At 41.2% G+C, this 25,073-nt stretch overlaps 1 protein-coding gene across 2 annotated transcripts in view; it reads left to right on the top strand.

The window, feature by feature from the left end:
• Positions 1-25,073, top strand: part of GABBR2 (gamma-aminobutyric acid type B receptor subunit 2) — a 373,771-nt gene that overhangs the window by 132,137 nt on the left and 216,561 nt on the right. For both annotated transcript variants that reach the window (XM_006063438.4, XM_044940074.2), the window contains exon 3: positions 18,213-18,383. In XM_006063438.4, coding sequence (XP_006063500.2) covers positions 18,213-18,383 — 171 coding nt within the window. The remainder of the gene's footprint in view (positions 1-18,212; positions 18,384-25,073) is intronic.

Here is a 25,073-nt window from a genome sequence, read left to right as displayed (position 1 = left end):
TGCCTTAGCCGGAGAAGGCAATGGCACCCCACTCCAGTACTCTTGCCTGGAAAATCCCATGGACAGAGGAGCCTGGAAGGCCGCAGTCCGTGGGGTCGCTGAGGGTCGGAAACGACTGAGCGACTTAGCAGCAGCAGCAGCAGACTTGGAGTCAACTATTTCTCCCAAGAGCCCTGATTCTTTCTGATGGGGAATCATGCATGTTAGGCATGCTCATTGCCACTGGGGTTCACTGCTTCTAGGTTTTTTCAGTGAACTCAGGTTCAAACTATAATTTTTAATGTTTTAAACAAAAAAATGTTTAATTTGAATCTGACCATCAGAAGATAATCATGCAAATATAGGACATCCTACAATTCACCTGGCCTGGATTCTTCCAAAAAGTTAATGTTGCAGAAAATAAGAACAGTGGCAGAAGGGCAGAGCACTGGTTTAGATGAAAAGAGATTGAAAAATATATATAACAATCAAAGGCAAGGCTCATGTGTTGATGGGAACCGGAATGTTTAAAATGTAAAGGGCATATTTGGGAAATTGAAGAAATCTGAATGTGGACTATACATTAGATAATACTGAATTACTGTTCATTTTCATTAGTGTGATAATAATGCTGTAATGATACAGGAGAATGTCATTATGAGGAGATGCATTCTGAACTATTTAGAAGTAAACTGTCAAAATGTCTATAAGTTAACTTCAAATGTATTGAAAACAGAAGTGTATCTCTATGTATATGTGTGTCTGTGTGCATATATATTCATATATATGTATGTATTTATAGAGAAAGAAAGCAGACACAGGAAATGGTGAGTGGTGAAGGACATATGATATTCATTGTACTGTTTCTTCAACTTTTTTGTAGGTTTGAATGTTCTCACAATAAAAAGCTATGAATCTGTGTGGGGTTTGGGGTGGGGAGAGACTAGAGCCCTCCTTATTTGGTCAATAAAGATGTGTCCAAAAGTCCCTTTACAGATTTTTCTCCATGTGATTACATTAACAGCTTTATATACTTAAAAAAAAAAATTGTATACTCTAAAGTGCCTTTATTTTCAGTTTTCAGGGTTTGATCTTTTCCCTATTGTTAATTAATTTTATTTTTAAAATATAAACAAAATTTTAAATTAAATTTTTAAAAGTTAATTTACATTTAATTAAATTAATTTAACTTTCCTGTGATTGATGTTTCCTGTTAGGTGCATTCCAAACTAACCTATCTAGAGTTACTGTTTCTCAGATCCTCTCTTACTAAGTTAAGTGATTGCAGAATGTGGTTTAAGGCATTTTAAAATATTTATTTCTCTCCTTCATCTGAATAATTGTACCATTTCAGCTTATCCTGCAATAGTTTCTTGGAGAATTCCAGCTAACACACAATCTTTGTACATATCCAGTTGGATGAGTTCAATGTCGTTAATTTCAGTTGAATTTGATTACAATTTATTTAATTGCTTCAAAACAGATGTGTGTTTAAGTGCCTATTTTTGGTTTTATGTTTTAAATTGGTTGTATGACCTCTGGGAAAGCATGTAAAATGTTTACAACTTTTATATGACTCTATAGTCAAGACTATTCGACAAGCAGAGAATTCTTGGCTCCAATCTAACATCCCTCTTATTCCATGCCACCTCTGTAGATAACAATTTTTGTTAGTTTCAAACTTATTCTTCTAGTGTTTCTTGTTGCAAATAAGCACAAATGCATGTGCGAGTGTGTTTATTTTTCTTTCTCCTTATGTAAAAGTGAACATACTATATCTATGCTATTTGGCAAGTTGCTTTCTCACTTAATTTTCCTGGAGCTTACTGTTTTATCACTACTTAAAGACATTGCTTATTCTTTTTACAGCTGCAGAGCACTTCTTTGTGTGAATATACTATAATTTGTGGGCTTCTCCGGTGGCTCAGCGGTAAAGAGTCAGCCTACAGTGCAGGAGCCACAGGATACTTGGATTCAACCCCTAGGTCAGGAAGATCCCCTGGAGGAGGGCATAGCAACCCACTCTAGTATTCTTGCCTGGAGAATCCCATGGACAGAGAAGCCTGATGGGCTACAGTCCATAGGGCTGCAAAAAGTTGGACACTACCGAAGCGACTTAGCACGCATGCACCGTAATTTGTACAGCAGGTCCCCTATTGATGGACGTTTAGGCTGTTGCCAACCTGTTGGAATAACCTTGGTCACATGTCGTATTTGTGTGAGTGTAAGCTGGGGATGAATTCCTAGAAGTTGAATTTCTAGGTCAAAGTGAAAGTGCATCTCTAATTTTTCTAGAAAATACAGCTTTATTGAATGAATGAGAATACCAATGAACGAACTTGATTAAGAAGAGCAGAAAGTAAAAGGCTGGTATCTAAATGGAGACATAAAGCAATTAGACTAAATAATTCTCTTTGTGAAAGAGGCTGGCTTAAAACCCTTCTGGCGACGTCTCTAGTCCAGTGATTTTTATTTTCTCGCCTGAAGAGAGAATTTTGCCTTGGTTTGTAAATTAAGCATAGAATTACAAAATCATGAAATTTTAGAGCTGAACTAAAAATCCACCTGGTGCAGTCTCCTTATTTTAGCAGTAAGGAACCTCAGGCCCAGAAATATAAGAGAACAGAAAGATAAAGAAGACACAAATTTAGTTCGATTCCATCCAATTCAATGAACAGTAGGTGAAATATCTGCTTTGTAATAAGGCAAATTGTCAAATGTAAAACTGTACTACTGAGCACCCCAAGATAGCACATGAGAGGCATGGTTGTTCAGACCCCTGAGTGCTTTCTATCTCAGCCACCTCTCCTTAAACAGAATTGTCTTAGTTTAAATGGATTTTGTTTCGCATTGTTTATGTTATTCTGGGGCATTCAAATGTAGTCATGATGGTAAGCTGGATCAGGTGGAGGGACTGGCTGGCCGTGTGCATTCTGGCTGACGATGTGGGTGGGCATGGTTACTGAGTGTAGTCGGAAATTACATAATCATGGCGTTGGTCGCATTCTGTTTTGATTCCAAGCAGGCAGCATGGAGCAGCAAATGAGTTTAGCTCAGCCCAGCTGTGGACTTGTGCTGTGAGCCTGGGCAAGTCCCTTGTCTTCCCTGGTCCTCACTGTGTAAAATGAGGAGTTGGACAAGTCCAGGATGGCAGATAAATTAATGAATTGGTGCCATTATTTCCCCCATCCTGTGCTAATTGCAGACATAACGAATTGATTGCCACACGCTCTTCACTGGTTTAACACATCTCTCTCGCCAGCCACTGTCAGCCTGTTAATGATGTCACATAGGCTCAAGCCTATTTATCATCTCTGGCTTAGATGGTTACTTAGGATTACCAGATAGATTATAGGACACTCAGTTAAATTTGAATTTCAGGTAAATAAAGAATAAATTTTTAGTACATGTGTGTCCCCAACATTTCTAAATATGGCAACACTCTTAGGCCACTTCTACTTCTACAGATATTTCTCTTTTTTTCTATATAATTAATTTCATCTGAGAGATCCACCCTCTTTTTGGTACTTCTGATGGTGCCCATTCTCCAGTCTCGAGGTAAGAATCTAGCTCAGTCTATATTGTTTAAATTCGTATTATGGTTTAATGTAGTGGAAAGTGATGAGGATTTGAGTAGGTGTTTATTTCCAAGGGCCATATGTTCTTGTAAGACTGCTTAACACACCTGCAACACCAGGTTTCCCAGACATCATTTAGCTGCCACTTTCTTGATTTTGCCAAATCTCCATACCACTGTATTATTAATTTATTTAGTATTTTCCTTTAAATCAACTCAATCTTTTATTTAAATACCATGGATGGAAAATCAGGATCATTTACTAAGAAGAAGTATAAAAGTAAATAAAGAGAAAAACATACCTATTAAGATATAAAATATTAGATTGGGGCTCACCTAAAACCATTGGGTGTGCCACCAATTCACATAAAACATAATGCCATCACATGCAAACTCCTTGCTGGCTTGAGAATCCCATCCTTGACCCTGGTGGACAATCCTCAAGATTTCCTTGAATACCTCCAGTGACGGGGAACTCAGTACTGAGCAAGATTGTGATTCATTCTTGAATACCTTATTACTAAATATTTCTTCTTTATTGGTTCATATTAGCCTCCCTGAAACAGTCATACTTTGATCTGAGCTTTCTTATTTTTTTAACAAATATTAATATTTGTGTGCTTCTTATGTAACAACTTGAGTGCTTGTTATCTTACTGTCTTATGGAGGGAAGTAAGGATGCAGTTACGGTTCAGTGTGATAGATCTGATGGGGGTGGGGAGGTGCACTTGGCTTGGACTGGAGGTGTAGGGAGGTGTTTAGGAAGGCTTCTTTGTCGGGGAATGAGAAAGAGCCTGGTATACTTTGGGAAGTAAAAGGCTGGAGAATGAGAGTGAGAAAGGAGGCTAGAGTGGTAGAAAAAGGTGATGGATGAGCTGACTAGGTGGGTATTGTAACCCTCATGTTCCATTAGCACAAGGACCTACTTCCTGTAGAACATTTTCACAGTTAAGTTCTCATTTCAAAAAAAAAAAAGAGCCCTGGAGAGTTGACAGGACTTATTCTTTCCATTTCATAGGTAGGGAGACTGAGGTTTAATGGATTGCTGGTGGGCATGCAGCTTACACTGGAAGAGCTGGGTCTTGATTGTTCCATAGTCACACTGCTTTCCTTGTGTCCTAGCCCCAGGCTCACTGGTCCAGGATGACCTTCTCTGTCCCCCTGAAGAAGACTTCACCTTCTTGGAAAGCACCTTAGAATCTTTTATCTTGATTTAACTTACTCAGTTTCCCCAGGACTGATCATGAAGCAAATCTGAGAGGTCTGAAGTCCAGCATTCTGCTTCTCCTTCCTTGGTTCTGGGAGGTGTTGGCTCACAATTGTAAATAGAACCTACAGTGACCCCTTCCTTTAAAGCCCAGTTGTCTAGGCTTTGAGATGCCCAGTGACCTCCACCCTCCTGACCTTTTTGTGGACTCTCTGTCTTTGTGTTGGTGGGGCAGGTGTTGCAGGGTCCCCTCAGGAGTCTTGGCCTGTCCTGGTCAAGTGATTCCTGAGTAGAGTCCTACAGCCCAGAGTTTGCCTGGACTCTCTTTAGATACTTCAAGGTCACAGGCCCAGCTAAAACCATGTTTTTCTCAGCCACAGAAACCAGTGCTTGCTTTCCTTCTCAGCCCCATTCTGTGTGAAAACCATGGGGAGTTCTTGTCTGGAAGGCAAGCACGGAGGCCTCTTGTGATCCTGTTGCCTCCTCTGTCCACTTCTGTTTTCTTTTCTCTCATAACTACAGAGAGGATTGGAGACAGCCCACAAAATGCACACAGACCAGTCAATGAAATGGGCCTAGCTATCAATCACTTCTCAGCACTCCAAAGGAAGGGAAGGAAACAGTGCTGGAAGAGCTGAGAGATAGCAGGGAAGCCTTCATGGAGGAGGTGGCTGTGAGCAGTCCTGGACAGATGAGTAGAAGCTGGTTCTAAAGAGATGGGAGGATTCAGCAGATGGGAATGCTGTATCTTCTCCCACTGCAAGCATCGAGGGGCCCCAGCACACCTTTCCCCCTCCATAGATGTGATGTCAACTTATCAACTAATTAGAGGTGCTAAATTGACATGAGGAGACATGATTTTTGCAGTGTGGTAATTAAAAGGCAGTTGGCTTCACAGCTGTGATCACACACAAGTGCTTCTTACCCTTAAAGACATCAACTGAAGGCAAAGCGCAAAGGAACTGAGGAAACCAGAGTCTTCTATTGTAATTTGTTAATTTCCTGCATTTGTCACCTACACAGCTGTAAGGGAAAAGTGAATGAAGCATCTAACCAGAAGTTTAAGAAAAATTAAAGACATATGTTCTAATTGTGCACAGTTAGACAAGCAAAACAATCATTACTTTTTAAAAATTAACAAGACATTTTTTAAGTGATTTTATTTATTAATTGGCCACGCTGCCTGGCATGTGGGAACTTAGTTCCCTGTCCAAGGATGGAGACTATGCCCCATTCATTGGGAGCATGGAGTCTTAACCACTGGACACCAAGGATCCTCCAGTTAACAAGACATTTTTAAGTTGCTAGGTTAGGATTTAGAATTAGATCCTAATTATGAGTTAGAATTATGTCTCAGCCTGGTAGTAGCCACATTACTGTGAGCAGACCCTTCCATTCTCTGAGGTTTCGCGTGTTAAAATGGGTAAACTCTCCTCCATTCTGCCCTCATGGGGTTGAGGTATTATTGAAGGAAAGTATTTTGTCAGTTAAAAGGCTTTTCTTAATTGTAAGCAATACCATCCAGTTCTCATAACTTCTTAGTCTAGAAACTGTGATCTAACATTAACAATCATTAATTGGATGCCTGTGCATTCAGAGCCTCAGAATAGCCCTAAGATCGGGGAGGGGGCTTGTCACCCTGGTTTAGAGGGGACAGATCCCCAAAGGTGAAGTAATGTTCCTGTAGTCATGTAGTGAGTGGTGTGGCCTGTCCAAGCTGGAACTCAGAATTCTTACCCCATGGACCATACTGCTTTCTCGGCACTGGCTTGGTTGTGCTCTTTCTCTACTTAACTACAGCTTTTTACTCTAAAGGAAGAAAAAAAGGATTTGAGGAAGTAATATTTGTTTTGCAAACTTCTTTATGTAAAACAATGATAGAAATATAGTAGAGGGGAGTAAAGAAGGAAATAAAAGTCACAGAATGGCACATGGGAAAAAAATGTATCTTAAAGAGCAAAAAATTAAGTTACTTTACAATTTAATATTTACACATAAATAAAAACTTTTCTCAAACTGGGTGATCGACAGTTGAATATTGATTTTATTATTACTCCTTGAACTGAACATATATATTTTATATACTTATACATGTAGTTTATAATCCTAATAAAAGTTTAAAAAGAAAAATGTGAAGAATTTGATCTTCAATAAAATGTCAAATATACATATGAGTTTTATTTCATATAATTGAATTGCAACATCTCAGGCAATTGAGGAGCAGGGCAATGGCAACCCGCTCCAGTACTCTTGCCTGGAGAATCCCATGGACGGAGGAGCCTGGTGGGCTGCCGTCCATGGGATCGCTAAGAGTCGGATACGACTGAGCGTCTTCACTTTCACTTTTCACTTTCATGCATTGGAGAAGGAAATGGTAACCCACTCCAGTGTTCTTGCCTGGAGAATCCCAGGGACAGGGGCGCCTGGTGGGCTGCCATCTATGGGGTCGCACAGAGTCAGACACGATTGAAGCGACTTAGCAACAGCAGCAGCAGCAGCATCAGCAGCATCAGCAACAGGCAATTGAAGCATAATAAGCCACAGATTTAGTATTGTTGTGTTTTTTTTTCTTTTAAGCAAATCTTTTTTTTTTCTTCTGCTTTCTCTTAAATGGTCCCACTTGCTTTCCCATATTGTTTCTGGGTGCCTTCCTAAGAAGCAGCCTTTTTGATGGAGAGATGAACCAGATTTCAAGAAGAGAAGTCCCAAGTTTGAGCCCTAACCTTGCTACTTGCTCACATGTGACTCTGAGCAAGTCACTTATCTCTCTGAGCTTCCGTTTCCTCATCTATAAAATTAGGGCAATAAAGTCTACTCTGTATTGTGGGGTTTTGTGAAGATCAAAGTTAGACTAAAGTAGGAAATGAATTTTGGAAGTTGTTCATCACACAGAAGCAGCATAACAGTCTGTGGAATGGAAGCTGGTGATATTAGTCTCCCTGCTTTGCCAGTCACTTGATGTGTGATGACGTGCAAGTGGCTTAGCCTCTTTGAGCCTCAGTTGCTTCATCAAAAAATGCAGATCAAAATAATGTCTGTGCCATATGGTGGTTTCGCACATTCAGTGACAAAGTGAACCCTTCACGTCAAGCCCCCCACACAATGCTGGCCCCAAGGCAGGTGCTCACTAGGCAATACCTTGAAGAAGGCAAAATATCTGAGTTCAAATCCTAGCGTTGCCCCTTGCTGCTCATGGGGCCTTAGGCAGGGCACTGTGTCTTTCTGAGCTTCAGTCTCTCCACGAGGAGCAAACTCTATTATGCCTTCCCTGCCTCCAGCAGGAATTGTTGCAAGTCCCCAGTTTTTAAGGACATGACAATGGACATGGGTGATAACAACTCAGCTGCTGTGCATCTCTGAGTGATTAGCACTAAATTTCATCAATAAGAAGGAGGGTGATTGTCCCCAGGGGATTCCAGAAGCCGTTTCAAGCCCCAGAGCCAGTCTGCATATGCTGCTCAGCAAGCCTTATTGGAGTGGGGCTGCAGAAACTTGCCCAAATGCCAGGCTTTCATTTTCCCTCCTTAACTTGGGAAATGCGTTGTGGCCACCCCACATCACATTAGTCTCACAGGCATCTGTGTTGAGGCACTTTGTGTCCAAACAGTTTTTCGCCAGGGCTTGGGCGCAGCGGTGACCTGGCGCAGATCTGAAGTGGACCCCAGTTCCCAACGCACACAGCCTGGCGCCTTTGTATATGTCCTGGCACTGGCCACAAATAGGGTTTTGTCAGAAGCTTCCTGAGAAAGTTGCATTCCATTCATCTTGGCTGAAAGGAACCCTAGATGACAAATACCTCCCTCATTTAATTACAGAAACAGTCAGCAAACCCATGGAAGAAGATTAAACCAAGTGGAGAAAAGAGCAAGCCTCAATCATCTTCTCCCCCCTGGCATCTGGCCCACACTTCTCACCTAAGATTTAGCAACCCGGGCTGCTCTTGGTTAGATTTTCCACTTGAAAAATGGTTTATTTCTGCAGACAAGTTAAACCCAGAGGCCCCAAACCAGGTAAAGAAGGAATTACATTTAGAGAAGAATTCATCAGTGGCTGAGAGTTTAATAAAGACCCTGAAATTGGGAGGTGTATTTACATTTTTCAGCTAGGCTTGAATCTGCAAAAGAGAAGTGAAACACAATGGCAATTATCAGAATAAATCAGATCAAATGAAACACACACCCACACAAAACTAACCAACTCTTTAATCATTCTCCTCAATTGTTGGAGAGAGAAGTATAGAGTTGTGTGGTATACAGATGAAGGAAACTTTCAAGTCTTTGGTTCAACCCATCATTTTTAGAGATGAGAAAAACAGACACCCACAGAGGGGAAATGCTCTGCTTTGCTCTCAAAGCCATACAGACAAGGGTAAGCCTGGCTTTCCAGCTCCCTGAAGTGCCTGAATAGTTAACTTCACTCTCCTGATCTCTCTACCTCTGGGCCCTTAATGTGAAAGAGACGCACAGTTCCATACACTAACCCTAAACTTTTACAGAATATTCCACGGCAAGCCAAAACTCAGAGAGAGATGCTGATGGCTACCTTTTGTTCTAATTTTCTGGTTAAGGGTGTGTCCCCCAGAATTTCCCAGGACCAACCATGCCCACCATAGATACCAGCTATGTTTGAGAAACCCTGAAAGCCTTGAAATAAGCAGTTTTTTCCCTGTGCTAGTGGGTCTCAGAAGAGAGAGCAAGCCTTGGGTCATTGCCCCACCTCATCTTGGACTGATGGGTCAGAGCTGGTTGAAGAAAGAGAACCAGGACTTCTCTGGTTAAGTGGTTAAGAATCTTCATGCCAGTGAAGAGGACACAGGTTTGATCTCCGGTCTGAAAAGACCCCACATGCTGCGGAGCAGCTAAGCCCATGTACCACAACTATTGAGCCTGTGCTCTAGAAGCTGTGTGTTCCAGCTGCTGGATTCCAAGCACCTAGAGCCTGTGCTCAGCAACAAGAGAAGTCACTGGAATGAGAAGCCCGTGCCCTGAAACGAAGAGGAGCCCCCACTCACCACAACCAGATGTGAGAGTTGGACCATAAAGAAGGCTGAGCCCCAAAGAATTGATACTTTTGATTTGTGGTGCTGGAGAAGACTCTTGAGAGTCCCTTGAACAGCAAGGAGATCAAACCAGTCAATCCTAAAGGAAATTAACCCTGAATATTCATTGGATGGACTGATGCTGAAGCGTCAATACTTGAGCCACCTGATGTGAAGAGCTGACTCATTAGAAAAGACCCTGATGCTGGGAAAGATTGAGGCCAAGAGGAGAAGGGGGTGACAGAGGACACGATGATTGGATGGTGTCACTGACTCAATGGACATGAGTTTGAGTAAACTGGAGACAGTGAAGGACAGGGAAAACTGGTGTGCTGGAATCCATGGGGTTGCAGAGTCATAACAACTAAACTATAAAAGGCCCATGTGCAGCAATGAAGAGGCAGTGCAGTTATAAATAAATTAATTAATTAAAATTTATTTTAAAAAAAGAAAGGCAACCAGATATGAAGTCAAAATTACATTTTCCTGCATTGAACTTGCATGGATTGTGTCGCTTTTCTGGGTCATGGTTTATTTAGCTGTAAAATGGATAGTAAATCCTACCTCAAAGAACTAAGGGACTCTAAGACTTACTGACAGTCTAGATGTTTGGAAGCTTTGCTGATTATAAAGTAGATGGGATATGCTTGAAAAAATTCTACCAAATGTTGTCTCTTGGCACTCGGAAACTTGCTGCATAAAATTACAGCTGCCCTATAAAATAATATACTTTTCTCTCCCCACCCCCCAACCCCCAGAATCTATGAGGGACCCAGATCCTTCCTTCCTTGGGTAACACTTAGTCATGTTCGACTTTTTGCGACCCCATGAACCGTAGCCCACCAGGCTCTTCTGTCCATAGGATTTCCCAGGCAAGAATACTGTAGTGGGTTGCCATTTCCTTCTTCAGGGGATCTTCCTGAGCCAGGGATTGAACCTGGGTCTCCTGCATTGCAGGCAGATTCATTACCATCCAATCAGAAATTTGGACAACTATGCCTGTAGTCACAGTTGCTGATCTTTGAGGCCGTCAAGATGCTTTTTTTCTCTTCATTTTCATTTATCTTTCTAAATTCAAACAGAGCTATACATTCCTAGAAAAAGCTAGATAGAGGGTAGACAGGAGAGCACAAGAAGTTTAAACAGAAATCTCCAAAGTAAAATTTTATAGGCAGAAAAGAAAATTCCTGGCAGCAATGCATGACAGAAATTTGGTGTACTGTGTTGATCCAGAGAATCAGAAAATAAGGCACTCATTAATACAGAACTATGTAAGGTGGGAGTGTACTAGACACCAAAATCTGTGCTCAAATACTTGTTCCTCAGTTTTCTGAGAAAAAAATACTGAGTTGTATTGTAAACAGACAGAAAATAGGGCCATGGGAAATCCATGTATTATCTCTTAATAGGCCACCTCTCAAAATACTTGCCATGCTTTTGAGGATGAGTACATTGAAAATACCTAACATTCAGACTTTGAAAAAATAGTGCAAAAATAACCGAAGACTCACAATACCCAGAAGTAGAGGAAGAGTCCAGCTCTGAAGATGAGCTATTGTAGGATAAAGAAAAAAACTTTAGAAAGACTTCCGGCAGCTTCAGTCATATGCAGGAAAGACATGGTCTCCATGAAACATGAGATAGGATGGAGCAAAAAGGGTTCTGATCATTAAAAAATTACTAGAAAATGGAAGAAGTCAATAACAATAACAAATATGGCAAGGACAGCAACACTAAAAGTGACTTGAAAAGCAAGCCCACTGAATAAAGAACTTGAATGGTGTATCTGTACAGCGACTCAACCACATTATGTTCAGGGGGCTGCAGAATCAATTATTAATAAAGAGCTACCTTATCCCTAAAAGATAAGCAAAAAGGTAAAAAGCCAGGTAATACCAAATGGTGGTTAGTATGTGAAGAAATGAGAACCCTGGTGCTCTGTCACTGGGACTGTGGATGATATGGCCCTTTTACCAGAAATTAGTGAAACTGAATTTTCAGGTACCCTCTAATAAGAGATAAAATAAGATGGTCTTTCAGAATGCAGAGGAGAAGGACCAAGATGTGAAATCATAGAAAAAATACTACAGATATAGATTTGGGGAATAAAAGACAGCACATAGATAATCAAGTATTCTAGTGGAGAGGCAAGAATATATATGAATATTAATGTAATATAAATATAATGAATATATAGCATTATATATATAAATGCTACATTTATATAATGTATTTATACTTATGTATATATGTGTGTATGTACATACACATATATATATGTTTTTTAGTTAAAAGACTTGAGCATATAGATTGAAGGCCTCCCTGTGTTCCAGATAAAATCAAGAGTGCCACATCCACATCTATTTAGGCAAATTTTTTTAAATTCTAAGAATAAAGAAAAAAACCCTTCAGACATCCAAACAGAGAAAGTCAGTTACCTGTAAATGAATAACAGTCAAACTATCCTCAGATTTCTCCTCTGCACCACTTTGTAGGTTCAAAGCAGAAAAATGGTAGCCCAAGAATTTTATATCCAGATATATTCTACCATACATCAAAGCAACAGAGGGTCATCCTCAGCAAATTTTCAACCCCTCACCCTTCTTCAGAATGTGAAAAGATATCTAACAGTTTAAGACAAAAAGCAAGATTAATATATCCAGAATGGAGAAGTCTGAATACCAAAGGGAACAAAAGAAAACATTTTTTTAAAAAAAGACTGCCAGCAAGACGATGAATGCAATGTCAAGTATTTATTGCAGCAATAAGCATGTATTTTAAAATCCATTCATGTCATTTCAAGAAATATACTTAAAAACAATCTTAATGGAATACAAATAAAAGGAGAATCAGAGCTATGACAGGTAAATACAAGCAAAAAAATAAAGGGTTTCAATATTAATATCCAGATATTAATTCAGTATTAATATTGAGCAAGATATTATATGAAACAAACAGCAATAAATGACAAACAGGGTTATTTTATCTTGATAAATATTTTAATCCTCAAATCATTCATTGATTATCTGGTAAGTACCTGCTGTTTGCACTAGGGAAAGGTATATATACATTGCTGAAAAATAACGATGTAATTGTAATGAGCAGTTATCTTCAAAACATAAAATCAAAATGTAAAAAGCAAAAAATTTGAGTAACGTGGAGAAATTGTCAGAGACAATAGAAAAAAGCTCAACATACCTCTCAGTCTTTGGTAGGTCAAGTAGACAAAAATACAAAGCATGTGTTAGTAATATAATTGGTTAGTTGGGTTATATCTCTTATGCATCAAAAGTTTGATAAGGAATTTTATAGCTTACAACTAGAGACTGCATCTATTTTTCTGGCTACCATGGAACTTTCACAAAAATTGATTATATAATAAGCCACCCAAAAAAATCTCAATAAATTCCAAAAGCAGACACTGTATACACCAAATTCTCAAAACAATGCAATAAAACTAGAAATGATAATGAAACTGTAAAATAAATTTAAAAGTACTCTCTGAAATAATCCTTGGTGGGGATTAGCTTGAAACCTCAATCATAGTCTGTTTAGACGTGGACTTGGCTGTGTGAAATGAGGCAGGAGAGTGGATCTGTGAATGGGGTCCTGATGCTGACCAGCCACGTGTTGCAGAAACTGGGTGACTGCTGGAGGAGGAAGGCCTGGCACACAGGCAGCAGAGGACAGCCATCAGAGGAAGAAAGAACACCAGTGTTAGAGTCCGTTAGCTCTGCATTCGAATCCTGTTTCTACCTCTTACTAACTTTGATGGGTATCTTGATGTCTTTCCATTTCAAGACCTCAGTCTGCTTATTCAACACTAGGGCTGTTGAGCTGTATCAGTGATTCTCAACCTTCATAGGGCTCCATAATCACCTTGGGAAGTTTTTAAATAATACTGATACCTGGGCTCTATGCCCAGAGATTCTGATTCACTTGGTTTGGAGTGGTACCAAGTCATCATTATTTTAAAAAATCTCCTCATGTGATTCCAGTCTGTAGCCAGAGTAGAGAGAGAACCCCAGAACCAGAGGATTTCTCAGGTTCCTTCAGTTCCGAAGTTCAGCAGTGCTACCCAGCGCCTGCAGCCTTTGCCGATAGAAGAAAGTTTTAGGAGGCTAAATCTAGAAGAACAGTGATGCAAAGCAATCTAATCAAAGTGTGCATTATCTCAAATGGTGCAGAAAATGTCAGTGCCAGTTAATATTTTGCACCCAACATGATTTAGACCCAGGGCATATATTGTACTCCAAGCCCATTGTAAACACAATGGGCCATTTATTCACTGAACAGTAACCACTGTAATTACCTACAGGGCAAACATATGAGGTTGTTCAAGCAACAATTAATTGTGGACCTGGAACTAATGGGACAATAACAGCAAAGTATCAACCAGAGTGTGATTCAGAAATCACATCAGAAAACCAATATTTTCCAAATTGTATTAGATAAGCATTTTTGGGGATGCAATTGTACATATACCATCCCAGGTCCTGAAATAGTGTCTCCCTGATTTTTTAATAGCTCCTTCTTACACTGACCATAGGAAACTGAAAGTGTTGTTTTAATCTTGAGAGAAGAATCACAGATACTGGGTCTGAGAGCTTCTATTTCTTACATCGCTATGGGACCTAAGTATCACCTTCAGGCAGATGTGCTCACTTTGTTTGGTTTTAAGATCCTTGTTGTAAATCTGATGGCAGCCATGGATCCTCTTTTCAGAAAAATGTATGTGTCTGTATGCATATGCATGCCCCACAGGTGTTTTCATACAGGTTTTCAGGAGTTCTCAGACACTTTGAAGCCCTTCTGTGTTCTTTCTGGGCCACGGGCTAGCCTCCATTTGCACACCTCCAGACACAGGGATCTCACTGCTTCTGTCAGCAGGCCTTCCCTTGCTGGACAACTCTGGATGTGAGTGTCCTCATTGTGTCCAGCTGGGATTTCCTCTCTCTGGGTACCCCCTATTGGGGCTTACTCTACCCCCCCAATTTTTTTTAACAGTTGATCTATCCTTGACCTCAACCAAGCTTGGGATGATGTCCTGTCTCTGTGGGGATCTTGGAAATTGGTTTCTATAGATGCTCTCTAGCTCTGATGACAGCTGATGGGTTATTGTGTGTTCACCTTCAACAAGTGGGACCTGTTGAGGCTGCCAAGTGAACCGAGGAGATCCGAGGTAGTGGCAATCTACTGCCTGAGCCAGGTCACCAAAGGGACAAGATTGCCACTGCCCTGCTCTGCTGAAGTCTTGGGGGGAAGAAGTGCTTCCTCAGGTCACAGGAAGAGCAGCAAAGCAACTTCAACTGGGGGCTGGGGGTGCCAGGATGTTTCTTCCCAAGATGCTGAAGTTGGACTCTGAGCATATTGAATCTAGAGCTGCTGGAATAGCAAACGTTGGGGGAGAAAGCTGGTGGCAGCAAAGAGAGATCTTGCTTCAGCCATGCCCTCTCTGGATCAAAGATTTAAACAAAACAAAAGAAGGAAGGAAATACTACTTTTTAAAAATAGTATTGGAATTCCCTGGTGGTCCAGTGGTTAGGACTCCCCACTTTCACTACTGAGGGCATGAGTTCAATCCTGGTCAGGGAACTAAGATCCTGAAAGTTGTGCAGCATGGCCAAAAATAAAACAATATTTAGGTATGCTGAGCACAAAGTTTGGTAAATGAAGCATACTGAAGAAGGTTAAACTAAAGCAAGTAGCGTTAACAAGTGATGCGCAGACATAACCATGGCAGTGGTCACAAAATTCTGGAGCTGCCGGTACCCATCAACAACAAAAAAACTATACAAGAGTTTATTAAATACTTGCTAAGGAAAGTTATGACCAACCTAGATAGCATATTGAAAAGTAGAGACATTACTTTGCCAACAAAGGTCCATCTAGTCAAGGCTACGGTTTTTCCAGTGGTCATGTATGGATGTGAGAGCTGGACTGTGAAGAAAGCTGAGTGCTGAAGAATTGATGCTTTTGAACTGTGGTGTTGGAGAAGGCTCTTGAGAGTCCCTTGGACTGCAAGGAGATCCAACCAGTCCATTCTGAAGGAGATCAGCCCTGGGATTTCTTTGGAAGGAATGATGCTAAAGCTGAAACTCCAGTACTTTGGCCACCTCATGCGAAGAGTTGACTCATTGGAAAGGACTCTGATGCTGGGAGGGATTGGGGGCAGGAGGAGAAGGGGACGACAGAGGATGAGATGGCTGGATGGCATCACTGACTTGACGGACGTGAGTTTGAGTGAACTCCGGGAGTTGTTGATGGACAGGGAGGCCTGGCGTGCTGTGATTCATGGGGTTGCAAAGAGTCGGACACTACTGAGCAACTGAACTGAACTGAACTGAACTGAGACACATGAAAAACAAAATGATTTGTCAGGGGCTACAGGATCATATAAAGCCTAACCATCAGTTGGGTCAGCGCTCATCACATGCGGGTACCGAATCTTCCTCCTCCCTCACCAGGCCACGACCTGGGAGGACAGACAGGGGAGGATGACAGACAGACTAGAAGGCACCACAGAGGAATTCTCGTACAATCTCAGATTGAGAAAAATTTTTCTAAATATGACATAAAGCCTGAAAACAGAAAGGAAAAAAATTAATAAATGCAGCCACACACAAACACCTCTGTATGGCAAAAGACATCATGAGAAACATCAAAAGAAAAGGTACAGACTGAGGGTGAATTAGCCACTTATATCACAAAGGGCTAATCTCCTGCTAACCAGTAAGGGAAAGACTCAAAGTCCAATTGGAAAACAAGCAAAGGATGTGAATACTTTCCATAAAGATACTGCAAATTGTTCTTCAACATCAGAGAGATCCTCAACCTCACTCTTAATAAGGTAAATGCAAATCAGAACTACAAGAAGATACTATTTTTCTACCATCACACTGCAAAGATCAAAACATTTGATAACCACCTTCTGTGGATGAGGCTGAGGGGAAGAGAAAGCAGAGATCAGAAGAAATGTTATAGAAGAGGTGACATTTATGCTGGGCCCTGTAGAACAGATAATTAAAATCCAATTTAGCAACTCACAGGCACTTAAAAGAAAAAGAAGGACTAATAAAGGGAAAGATGGACAGATTTGACTGCTGACTGTAAATTAGAATATACACAAATGAAATGTAAAAGCAAACAAGCTGGGGTGTTTGCAGCACCTGTAATAGCTTGAGTTTGAATGCTGTATGTATAACAATCTTCATTAAATTTGATAAGGAAAGCATTAGAATACCACTCAAAAAATAAATAAGAGACATGAAAAAGCAATTCCTAAAATAGGACTTATGACTAGTAATCAGCCACATAGAAAAAGGTTCAACATAATGTATAACCAATGAATGCAATATGATTCCAGTTTTTCAGTAATAAATCATTAATAAATTAGATAGAATGATGTTTTATTTCTGTCTGTTGACAAGAATGTGGTAAAATTGATCCTCTGTAGTTATACCTGGCTAGTGGGTGTGCAAATTGATGCAATCCTTTTTGGAAATAAGTATGAAGTCTTTATTTTTTAAATTAATTTCCTTATTTTAATTGAAGGATAATTACTTTAGAATATTGTGCTGGTTTTTGCCATACATCGACTTGAATCAGCCACAGGTATACAAGTGTGCCCCCCCATCCTGAAACCCCCTCCCACCCTCCCACTTCCCTCCCTACACTATCCCTCTGGGTTGTCCCAGCACACTGGCTTTGGGTGCCCTGCTTCATGTAACGAATGTGCACTGGTTATATATTTTACATATGGTAATATACATGTTTCAGGGCTATTCTCTCAAATCATCCCATGTCTTTAAAAGCTCACATTCCTTCTCTGGGAAATTTCACATCCTAGACTCTACCCTATGGAAAAAGCCTGAAATATAGGGGAAAAATGCTAAGCACAAAGGTGCTTGTAGAATAATATGATAATCATGACAAATTAGAAATAGTCTAAATGTCCCCAAATTAAACACAATGTAGTAAATTACAGTATGTTCAGATGCTAGAATATTATGGAACTATTAAAAAGTTTACATGATAAAATGTTTGCAAGAAGTTTTAACAGGATGGTTAAATGCTTTTAAGACAATGTTTAATGAGGGAATAAACAAACAGTTCAAATGCATATATAGAATGATCTCAAGAATCTTTTTTTTAGTTCATTGCCATGCACGGAGAAAGGATCTGAAGGAGGCAGACGACAACATTAACGAAGGTTCTTTCTCCTTATTTTACATTTTTAAAAGCCTCTTCAATTGTAACAAGTTATTTTTGCAGTAAGAAGGTTAAAAGTATTTTGCCCGTGTGTTTGTACCTTAAGTGAGAACTAAAGACCTCTGTTCCCTTAGGAAAGATCCTGGGCCCACAGCTATGAGGTCCCCCCAGTAAAATGCTGTCTCTTTTGTGTTTTTCAGCTCTCCTTTGCTGCCACCACGCCTGTTCTAGCAGATAAGAAGAAATACCCTTACTTCTTTCGGACAGTCCCATCAGATAATGCGGTGAATCCAGCCATCCTGAAGTTGCTGAAGCACTACCAGTGGAGACGGGTGGGCACGCTGACCCAGGATGTGCAGCGCTTCTCAGAGGTACACGCCGCTGGGAGAAGCCCCTGACCCACCTCCAGGCAAGGGGCGAGACAGCTCCATCAGGCTGGGCACTGTTCCGGGCCTTGGAGCTGCCGAGGTATTTGACTGTGCGTGGGGCTGGTGAAGACCTCCAACTCGCACAGCTCAGGAGTGGAACCTTCCCTTCCATTGTGCCTTTTGGCTAAATCACGTGGCTTATTCCCTCACCTTCCCTGTAGATGTGTTGTTCTTGCTGCCGACCCTAGTGATGATCTAAAATCATGGGGTGCCACCAAGAGTGTTTCTCCTGTGAGGAGAATTTAGGGAGAAGCCAGCCTGGAATGAAGATTACCAAAGTCACTGTGGATTGGGTGGTTTGTTTTTTTTAGTTTTTGTTTGTTTTATTTTTTATTTATTTTTGTTGTTGTTGTTTGCAATGTTTCTTTTTTTTTTTTTAATTTTATTTTATTTTTAAACTTACATAATTGTATTAGTTTTGCCAAATATCAAAATGAATCCGCCACAGGTATACATGTGTTCCCCATCCTGAACCCTCCTCTCTCCTCCCTCCCTATTCCATCCCTCTGGGTCGTCCCAGTGCACCAGCCCCAAGCATCCAGTATCTGCATCGAACCTGGACTGGCAACTCGTTTCATACATGATATTTTACATGTTTCAATGCCATTCTCCCAAATCTTCCCACCCTCTCCCTCTCCCACAGAGTCCATAAGACTGTTCTATACATCAGTGTCTCTTTTGCTGTCTCGTACACAGGGTTATTGTTACCATCTTTCTAAATTCCATATATATGCGTTAGTATACTGTATTGGTGTTTTTCTTTCTGGCTTACTTCACTCTGTATAATAGGCTCCAGTTTCATCCACCTCATTGGAACTGATTCAAATGTATTCTTTTTAATGGCTGAGTAATACTCCATTGTGTATATGTACCATAGCTCAGCCATTCATCTGCTGATGGGCATCTAGGTTGCTTCCATGTCCTGGCTATTATAAAGAGTCCTGCGATGAACATTGGGGTACACGTGTCTCTTTCCCTTCTGGTTTCCTCAGTGTGTATGCCCAGCAGTGGGATTGCTGGATCATAAGGCAGTTCTATTTCCAGTTTTTTAAGGAATCTCCACACTGTTCTCCATAGTGGCTGTACTAGTTTGCATTCCCACCAACAGTGCAAGAGTGTTCCCTTTTCTCCACACCCTCTCCAGCATTTATTGTTTGTAGACTTTTGTATCGCAGCCATTCTGACTGGTGTGAAATGGTACCTCATAGTGGTTTTGATTTGCATTTCTCTGATAATGAGTGATGTTGAGCATCTTTTCATGTGTTTGTTAGCCATCTGTATGTCTTCTTTGGAGAAATGTCTATTTAGTTCTTTGGCCCATTTTTTGATTGGGTCATTTATTTTTCTGGAGTTGAGCTGTAGGAGTTGCTTGTATATTCTCGAGATGAGTTGTTTGTCAGTTGCTTCATTTGCTATTATCTTCTCCCATTCTGAAGGCTGTCTTTTCACCTTGCTAATAGTTTCCTTTGATGTGCAGAAGCTTTTAAGGTTAATTAGGTCCCATTTGTTTATTTTTGCTTTTATTTCCAATGTTCTGGGAGGTGGGTCATAGAGGATCCTGCTGTGATGTATGTCAGAGAGTGTTTTGCCTATGTTCTCCTCTAGGAGTTTTATAGTTTCTGGTCTTACGTTGAGATCTTTAATCCATTTTGAGTTTATTTTTGTGTATGGTGTTAGAAAGTGTTCTAGTTTCATTCTTTTACAAGTGGTTGACCAGATTTCCCAGCACCACTTGTTAAAGAGATTGTCTTTAATCCATTGTATATTCTTGCCTCCTTTGTCAAAGATAAGGTGTCCATATGTGCGTGGATTTATCTCTGGGCTTTCTATTTTGTTCCATTGATCTATATTTCTGTCTTTGTGCCAGTACCATACTGTCTTGATAACTGTGGCTTTGTAGTAGAGCCTGAAGTCAGGTAGGTTGATTCCTCCAGTTCCATTCTTCTTTCTCAAGATCGCTTTGGCTATCTAGGTTTTTTGTATTTCCATACAAATTGTGAAATTATTTGTTCTAGCTCTGTGAAGAATGCTGTTGGTAGCTTGATAGGGATTGCATTGAATCTATAGATTGCTTTGGGTAGTATACTCATTTTCACTATATTGATTCTTCCAATCCATGAACATGGTATATTTCTCCATCTGTTAGTGTCCTCTTTGATTTCTTTCACCAGTGTTTTATAGTTTTCTATATATAGGTCTTTAGTTTCTTTAGGTAGATATATTCCTAAGTATTTTATTCTTTCCGTTGCAATGGTGAATGGAATTGTTTCCTTAATTTCTCTTTCTGTTTTCTCATTATTAGTGTATAGGAATGCAAGGGATTTCTGTGTGTTGATTTTATATCCTGCAACTTTACTATAGTCATTGATTAGTTCTAGTAATTTTCTGGTGGAGTCTTTAGGGTTTTCTTTGTAGAGGATCATGTCATCTGCAAACAGTGAGAGCTTTACTTCTTCTTTTCCAATTTGGATTCCTTTTATTTCTTTTTCTGCTCTGATTGCTGTGGCCAAAACTTCCAAAACTATGTTGAATAGTAATGGTGAAAGTGGGCACCCTTGTCTTGTTCCTGACTTTAGAGGAAATGCTTTCAATTTTTCACCATTGAGGATAATGTTTGCTGTGGGTTTGTCATATATAGCTTTTATTATGTTGAGGTATGTTCCTTCTATTCCTGCTTTCTGGAGAGTTTTTATCATAAATGGATGTTGAATTTTGTCAAAGGCTTTCTCTGCATCTATGGAGATAATCATATGGTTTTTATTTTTCAATTTGTTAATGTGGTGTATTACATTGATTGATTTGCGGATATTGAAGAATCCTTGCATCCCTGGGATAAAGCCCACTTGGTCATGGTGTATGATCTTTTTAATGTGTTGTTGGATTCTTAGAAAAGTACAACTTTCCAAAACTCGATCAGGAAGAAATAGAAAATCTTAACAGACCCATCACAAACACAGAAATTGAAACTGTAATAAAAAATCTTCCAGCAAACAAAAGCCCAGGTCCAGACGGTTTCACAGCTGAATTCTACCAAAAATTTAGAGAAGAGCTAACACCTATCCTGCTCAAACTCTTCCAGAAAATTGCAGAGGATGGTAAACTTCCAAACTCATTCTATGAGGCCACCATCACCCTAATACCAAAACCTGACAAAGATCCCACAAAAAAAAACTATAGGCCAATATCACTGATGAACATAGATGCAAAAATCCTTAACAAAATTTTTGTTTGTTTTAATGATTTACAAATATACATCAATACTTGGTGTTCTGAGGCTTGCTGTTGTTGTTGCAAGGAAAAGAGAAGTTAAATTACATATAGTTAAAAAAAAAAAAGAAAGAAAGAAAAGGGCTGCTTTACCCAATTCCTCTAAATCCATTTTCTTTTTCAAGTCAAGTCTGGCTTTTTGTGTTATGTTCATCTGCCCAGACCTTTTTCAGTACTTTTAAACCTAATGTCCTCATACTAGGTAGATATTTTGCATTTTTTCACTTTACAACAGATCTTTGAGATCTTGATTGACTTCGTTCTTATTAATGGGCTATGATGTTCTTGTCGGGTGCATAGATGGTAAATTAGTGAATGTTTACAGCTTTTTGATATCACAGCCAACACCTTTCCACGGAGGTGTGCATCTTCACAATAGATTTCTAGAAGTAGAATTACTGGGACATTTAAAACGTTGAGATAAACTGACCTCCAGAAAGCCTGTTCTAATTTCTAGTTCCTCCAACCGCTTTGAAAATTTCCACACGTTTTTACAAACAGTGGATATTAGCAAATCTTTTAAAAAGCTTTCTCCACTCAGCTGAGTGCAGAATGGTTTATTACTTTTTTCTTCATCTCTTTATAGTCCCTACTTTCCAGTCTTCTCCTGTGTGTGCTCTTGGTCCTTGGAGCTTCCCCACAAGATGATACAGTCCAGGTTTGCTTAGGAGCCCAAGTAAAGAAAGAGAAACAACTGTGAGCAGAACCTCAAGGAAATGTGTGGGGTGGGTGTGCAGGCAGACCTCTGTGAGAGTAGTTGGGGAGGACACGCCCACCAGTGGTGGGGTGGGGTGGGGGAGGTGGAGCAGAGCAGCGCTGGGTACCACCAGACCCAGTTTCCACGCCAGCTCTGCACTTGCCTTTCCAAGGCTCTGCCCCGTTTTTCCCTGGGAAGGAGAGGCCACTCCATGGGAGAGACCACTCCATGCGTTAGCTGTGCGACCTTGGCCAAGTCACCTCACTTCTCTGAGCTGCAGCTTCCGCCCCTATAAAATGGGGACAATAACCCTTCCCAAGCCCATCCTGCAGACCTCCTGCCAAAATCAGATGAGTCATGAATTTCAAAGAGCTTTGCAAGCTATACAGTTTATGCGCCGAGAGGGATATTTTCAGAGGTGCTTGAAAAGCAGAAGTAGTCTGTAGTCATCCAAACAAGGCCAGCTTTTCCCTGACAAGAAGGGTCCTCAGCTTCCCACCTCTGTTTCCCAGTCCCCAGGCAGAGGCACAAAGAGAACTTGACCTCCAGTGGGAGTGACTCACTGCCAAACACTGAGAGACTGTTGCTGGAAGCCTGCCCTTTATACAGCAGCCATGAATGTTCTGGAATGAGTGTGAAGCAGATTAATGGTGAGGGTGCGCAGGGCCAGTCCTGTGGCCCCATCCACGTGGACTCTGCTGAGACTTGGAGGGACCTGCTTTTTTGCAATGGAGTCTTTGGCTGACTTAGCCTGAAGGGCTCTTAGAGACACCTCCCCCAACCTCCTCATTGTACAGAAGGAGAGACTGAGGCCCAGAGAGAGGAATGAACAAAGTTCAGGGCTTCAAAGCACCTCTGAAGTCATGAAAGATTGTTGACATAGAAGTCAGGACTGAATCCCAGAATCTAGACTCCAGGTCCAGACAGTCCATTGCTCCTTCTTTCCATCCCTAACTACCTGTAGTCACATGAGAACTACCTTTGTGTAGAGAGGTTTGAAAAACCCCAATCTTTGGTTTAAAGAGGATACGTGATCAGCCCCAAGCTTTATAGATTTCCAAACAGCCAGTTGCCCTTTAGGGAGAGGTTATGGTTCCCATTTTACAGATGAGGAAACTGAGGCTCACAGAGGGCAGGTGCCTTCTTGCCCTAGGGCACTTGCTGGTAAAGAGCCCAGCTGAGGCTGGAAGCCTGACAGACTGTTGGTCAGTGTTTCTCCATTTCTCTGTCCTCACCGGGGTCAGGAAATGTCAGTTTGGTACCACATCTCTGTCCCTGCACAGCTGTGTGAGAGCCTTCAGCCAGGTTTCAGGGCATCTCAGTGGGAAGCCTCTTTTTTAAGGACAGGATGTTGCTTGGTGGTATTGCTGGCAAGAACCCCTTTCGATTTTAATCTCTCAGCCCAGCTGACTCCTCTCTGTGCCCAAGGGCTTTGGCATCCCTCTCCCGATGTCTGGCTGCATCACTGGAGTGCAGGCCCTGGAAACTCGCCAGGGGCTAACAGCTTTTCGTGAGTGCAGAGGAAACTGGATTCCTTTTATGAAACTGGTCGATCAGCAGCATCAAGCACTTCTGTTCCGGACTGGTGCACTGGAAGGAATGTCAAATGAAAGCAATCCCGAAGTTAGAGGGGAATGGGGGGAAAACTTAATTAAAACCTTAATCTTCTGAAAGGGGTAGAGGGCTGAGGGTTATCCTACCTTGGAACCAGCTGCTTCTTGGAGCCCCCGTCCATGAGATTCAATGCCAGTGTGCAGTAACCCAGAGCTGCTCAGGCCTTGGATCAGATATGCCGATCTCTGGGCCCTACTTCGCCAAGCAATGGCTGTGTGACCCCAGGCAGTTCACTTCACCCTGTTGGCTCAAGTGTACCAGATCTAAAGCTGCTGCCAGGACATTCAGGGGTCCATGGGGAACCAGTGGCCAGAAAGATGGCGCTTGCTTCAGCTCTACCCTCTCTGGGTCAAAGACTTACATCAGAGGAGAGAAGGAAAGACTTGGTACCAGAAGATCTCTAAGCCCAGATCTACCAAGCAAAAGCTTTGCGGCCCCAGGCAACTCACTACACCTCAGTGAGATCCAGTTTCCCTTGTGTAAAGTAGAGATATTTATCCCCACCTCACAGGCACTGGGAGATGAGAGGGTTAGATGAAAAAACATAAATGAAAAACTTCTGCATAGTTGGAGTTCATTAAATGGACATTCTCGCCTCCACTGGTACTTGGGACAAGCCCTAGGAAGGCATATCCATTCACTCAAAAAATACGGATGTGGCCTACCATGTGCCAACATCTATGAAGGCACAGAACCTGGGGCATGGAAGGCCAGGGAGGAGTGGACATGGCTTCAAGGTCAGTAAGTGTCAGGCCTCCTTTGAGTTCTCAACTCTGGTTGCTCATCAGAATCACCAGGTGGAAGACAAAGGTAAAAGTGGTGATAAAGAGAGTACTGCTGAGAGGTGAGACCCGGGATGGGGAGCAGTGGACAGGCAGTGGCTTGTGGGCTTGAATAAAGTGTAGCTCTGGAAGTCTCTGAAAAGCTTGAGAGTGTAGAGATGAAGGAGCTAGAAGAATGGGAGACTGTGGCAGAGCTGGGGGAGGGATGTAGGGATTGTGGGGGCCAAGCCCTGGTGATGAATGAATAGCTAAAGCTGAGTGAAGGTAGAGGTC

The sequence above is a fragment of the Bubalus bubalis genome, chromosome 3, assembly GCF_019923935.1.
Source record: "Bubalus bubalis isolate 160015118507 breed Murrah chromosome 3, NDDB_SH_1, whole genome shotgun sequence".
In the NCBI taxonomy this organism is placed as follows: domain Eukaryota; kingdom Metazoa; phylum Chordata; class Mammalia; order Artiodactyla; family Bovidae; genus Bubalus; species Bubalus bubalis.
The sequence above is the reverse complement of the archived record's forward strand: the minus strand, read 5'-3'. Positions and strand labels throughout refer to the sequence as shown.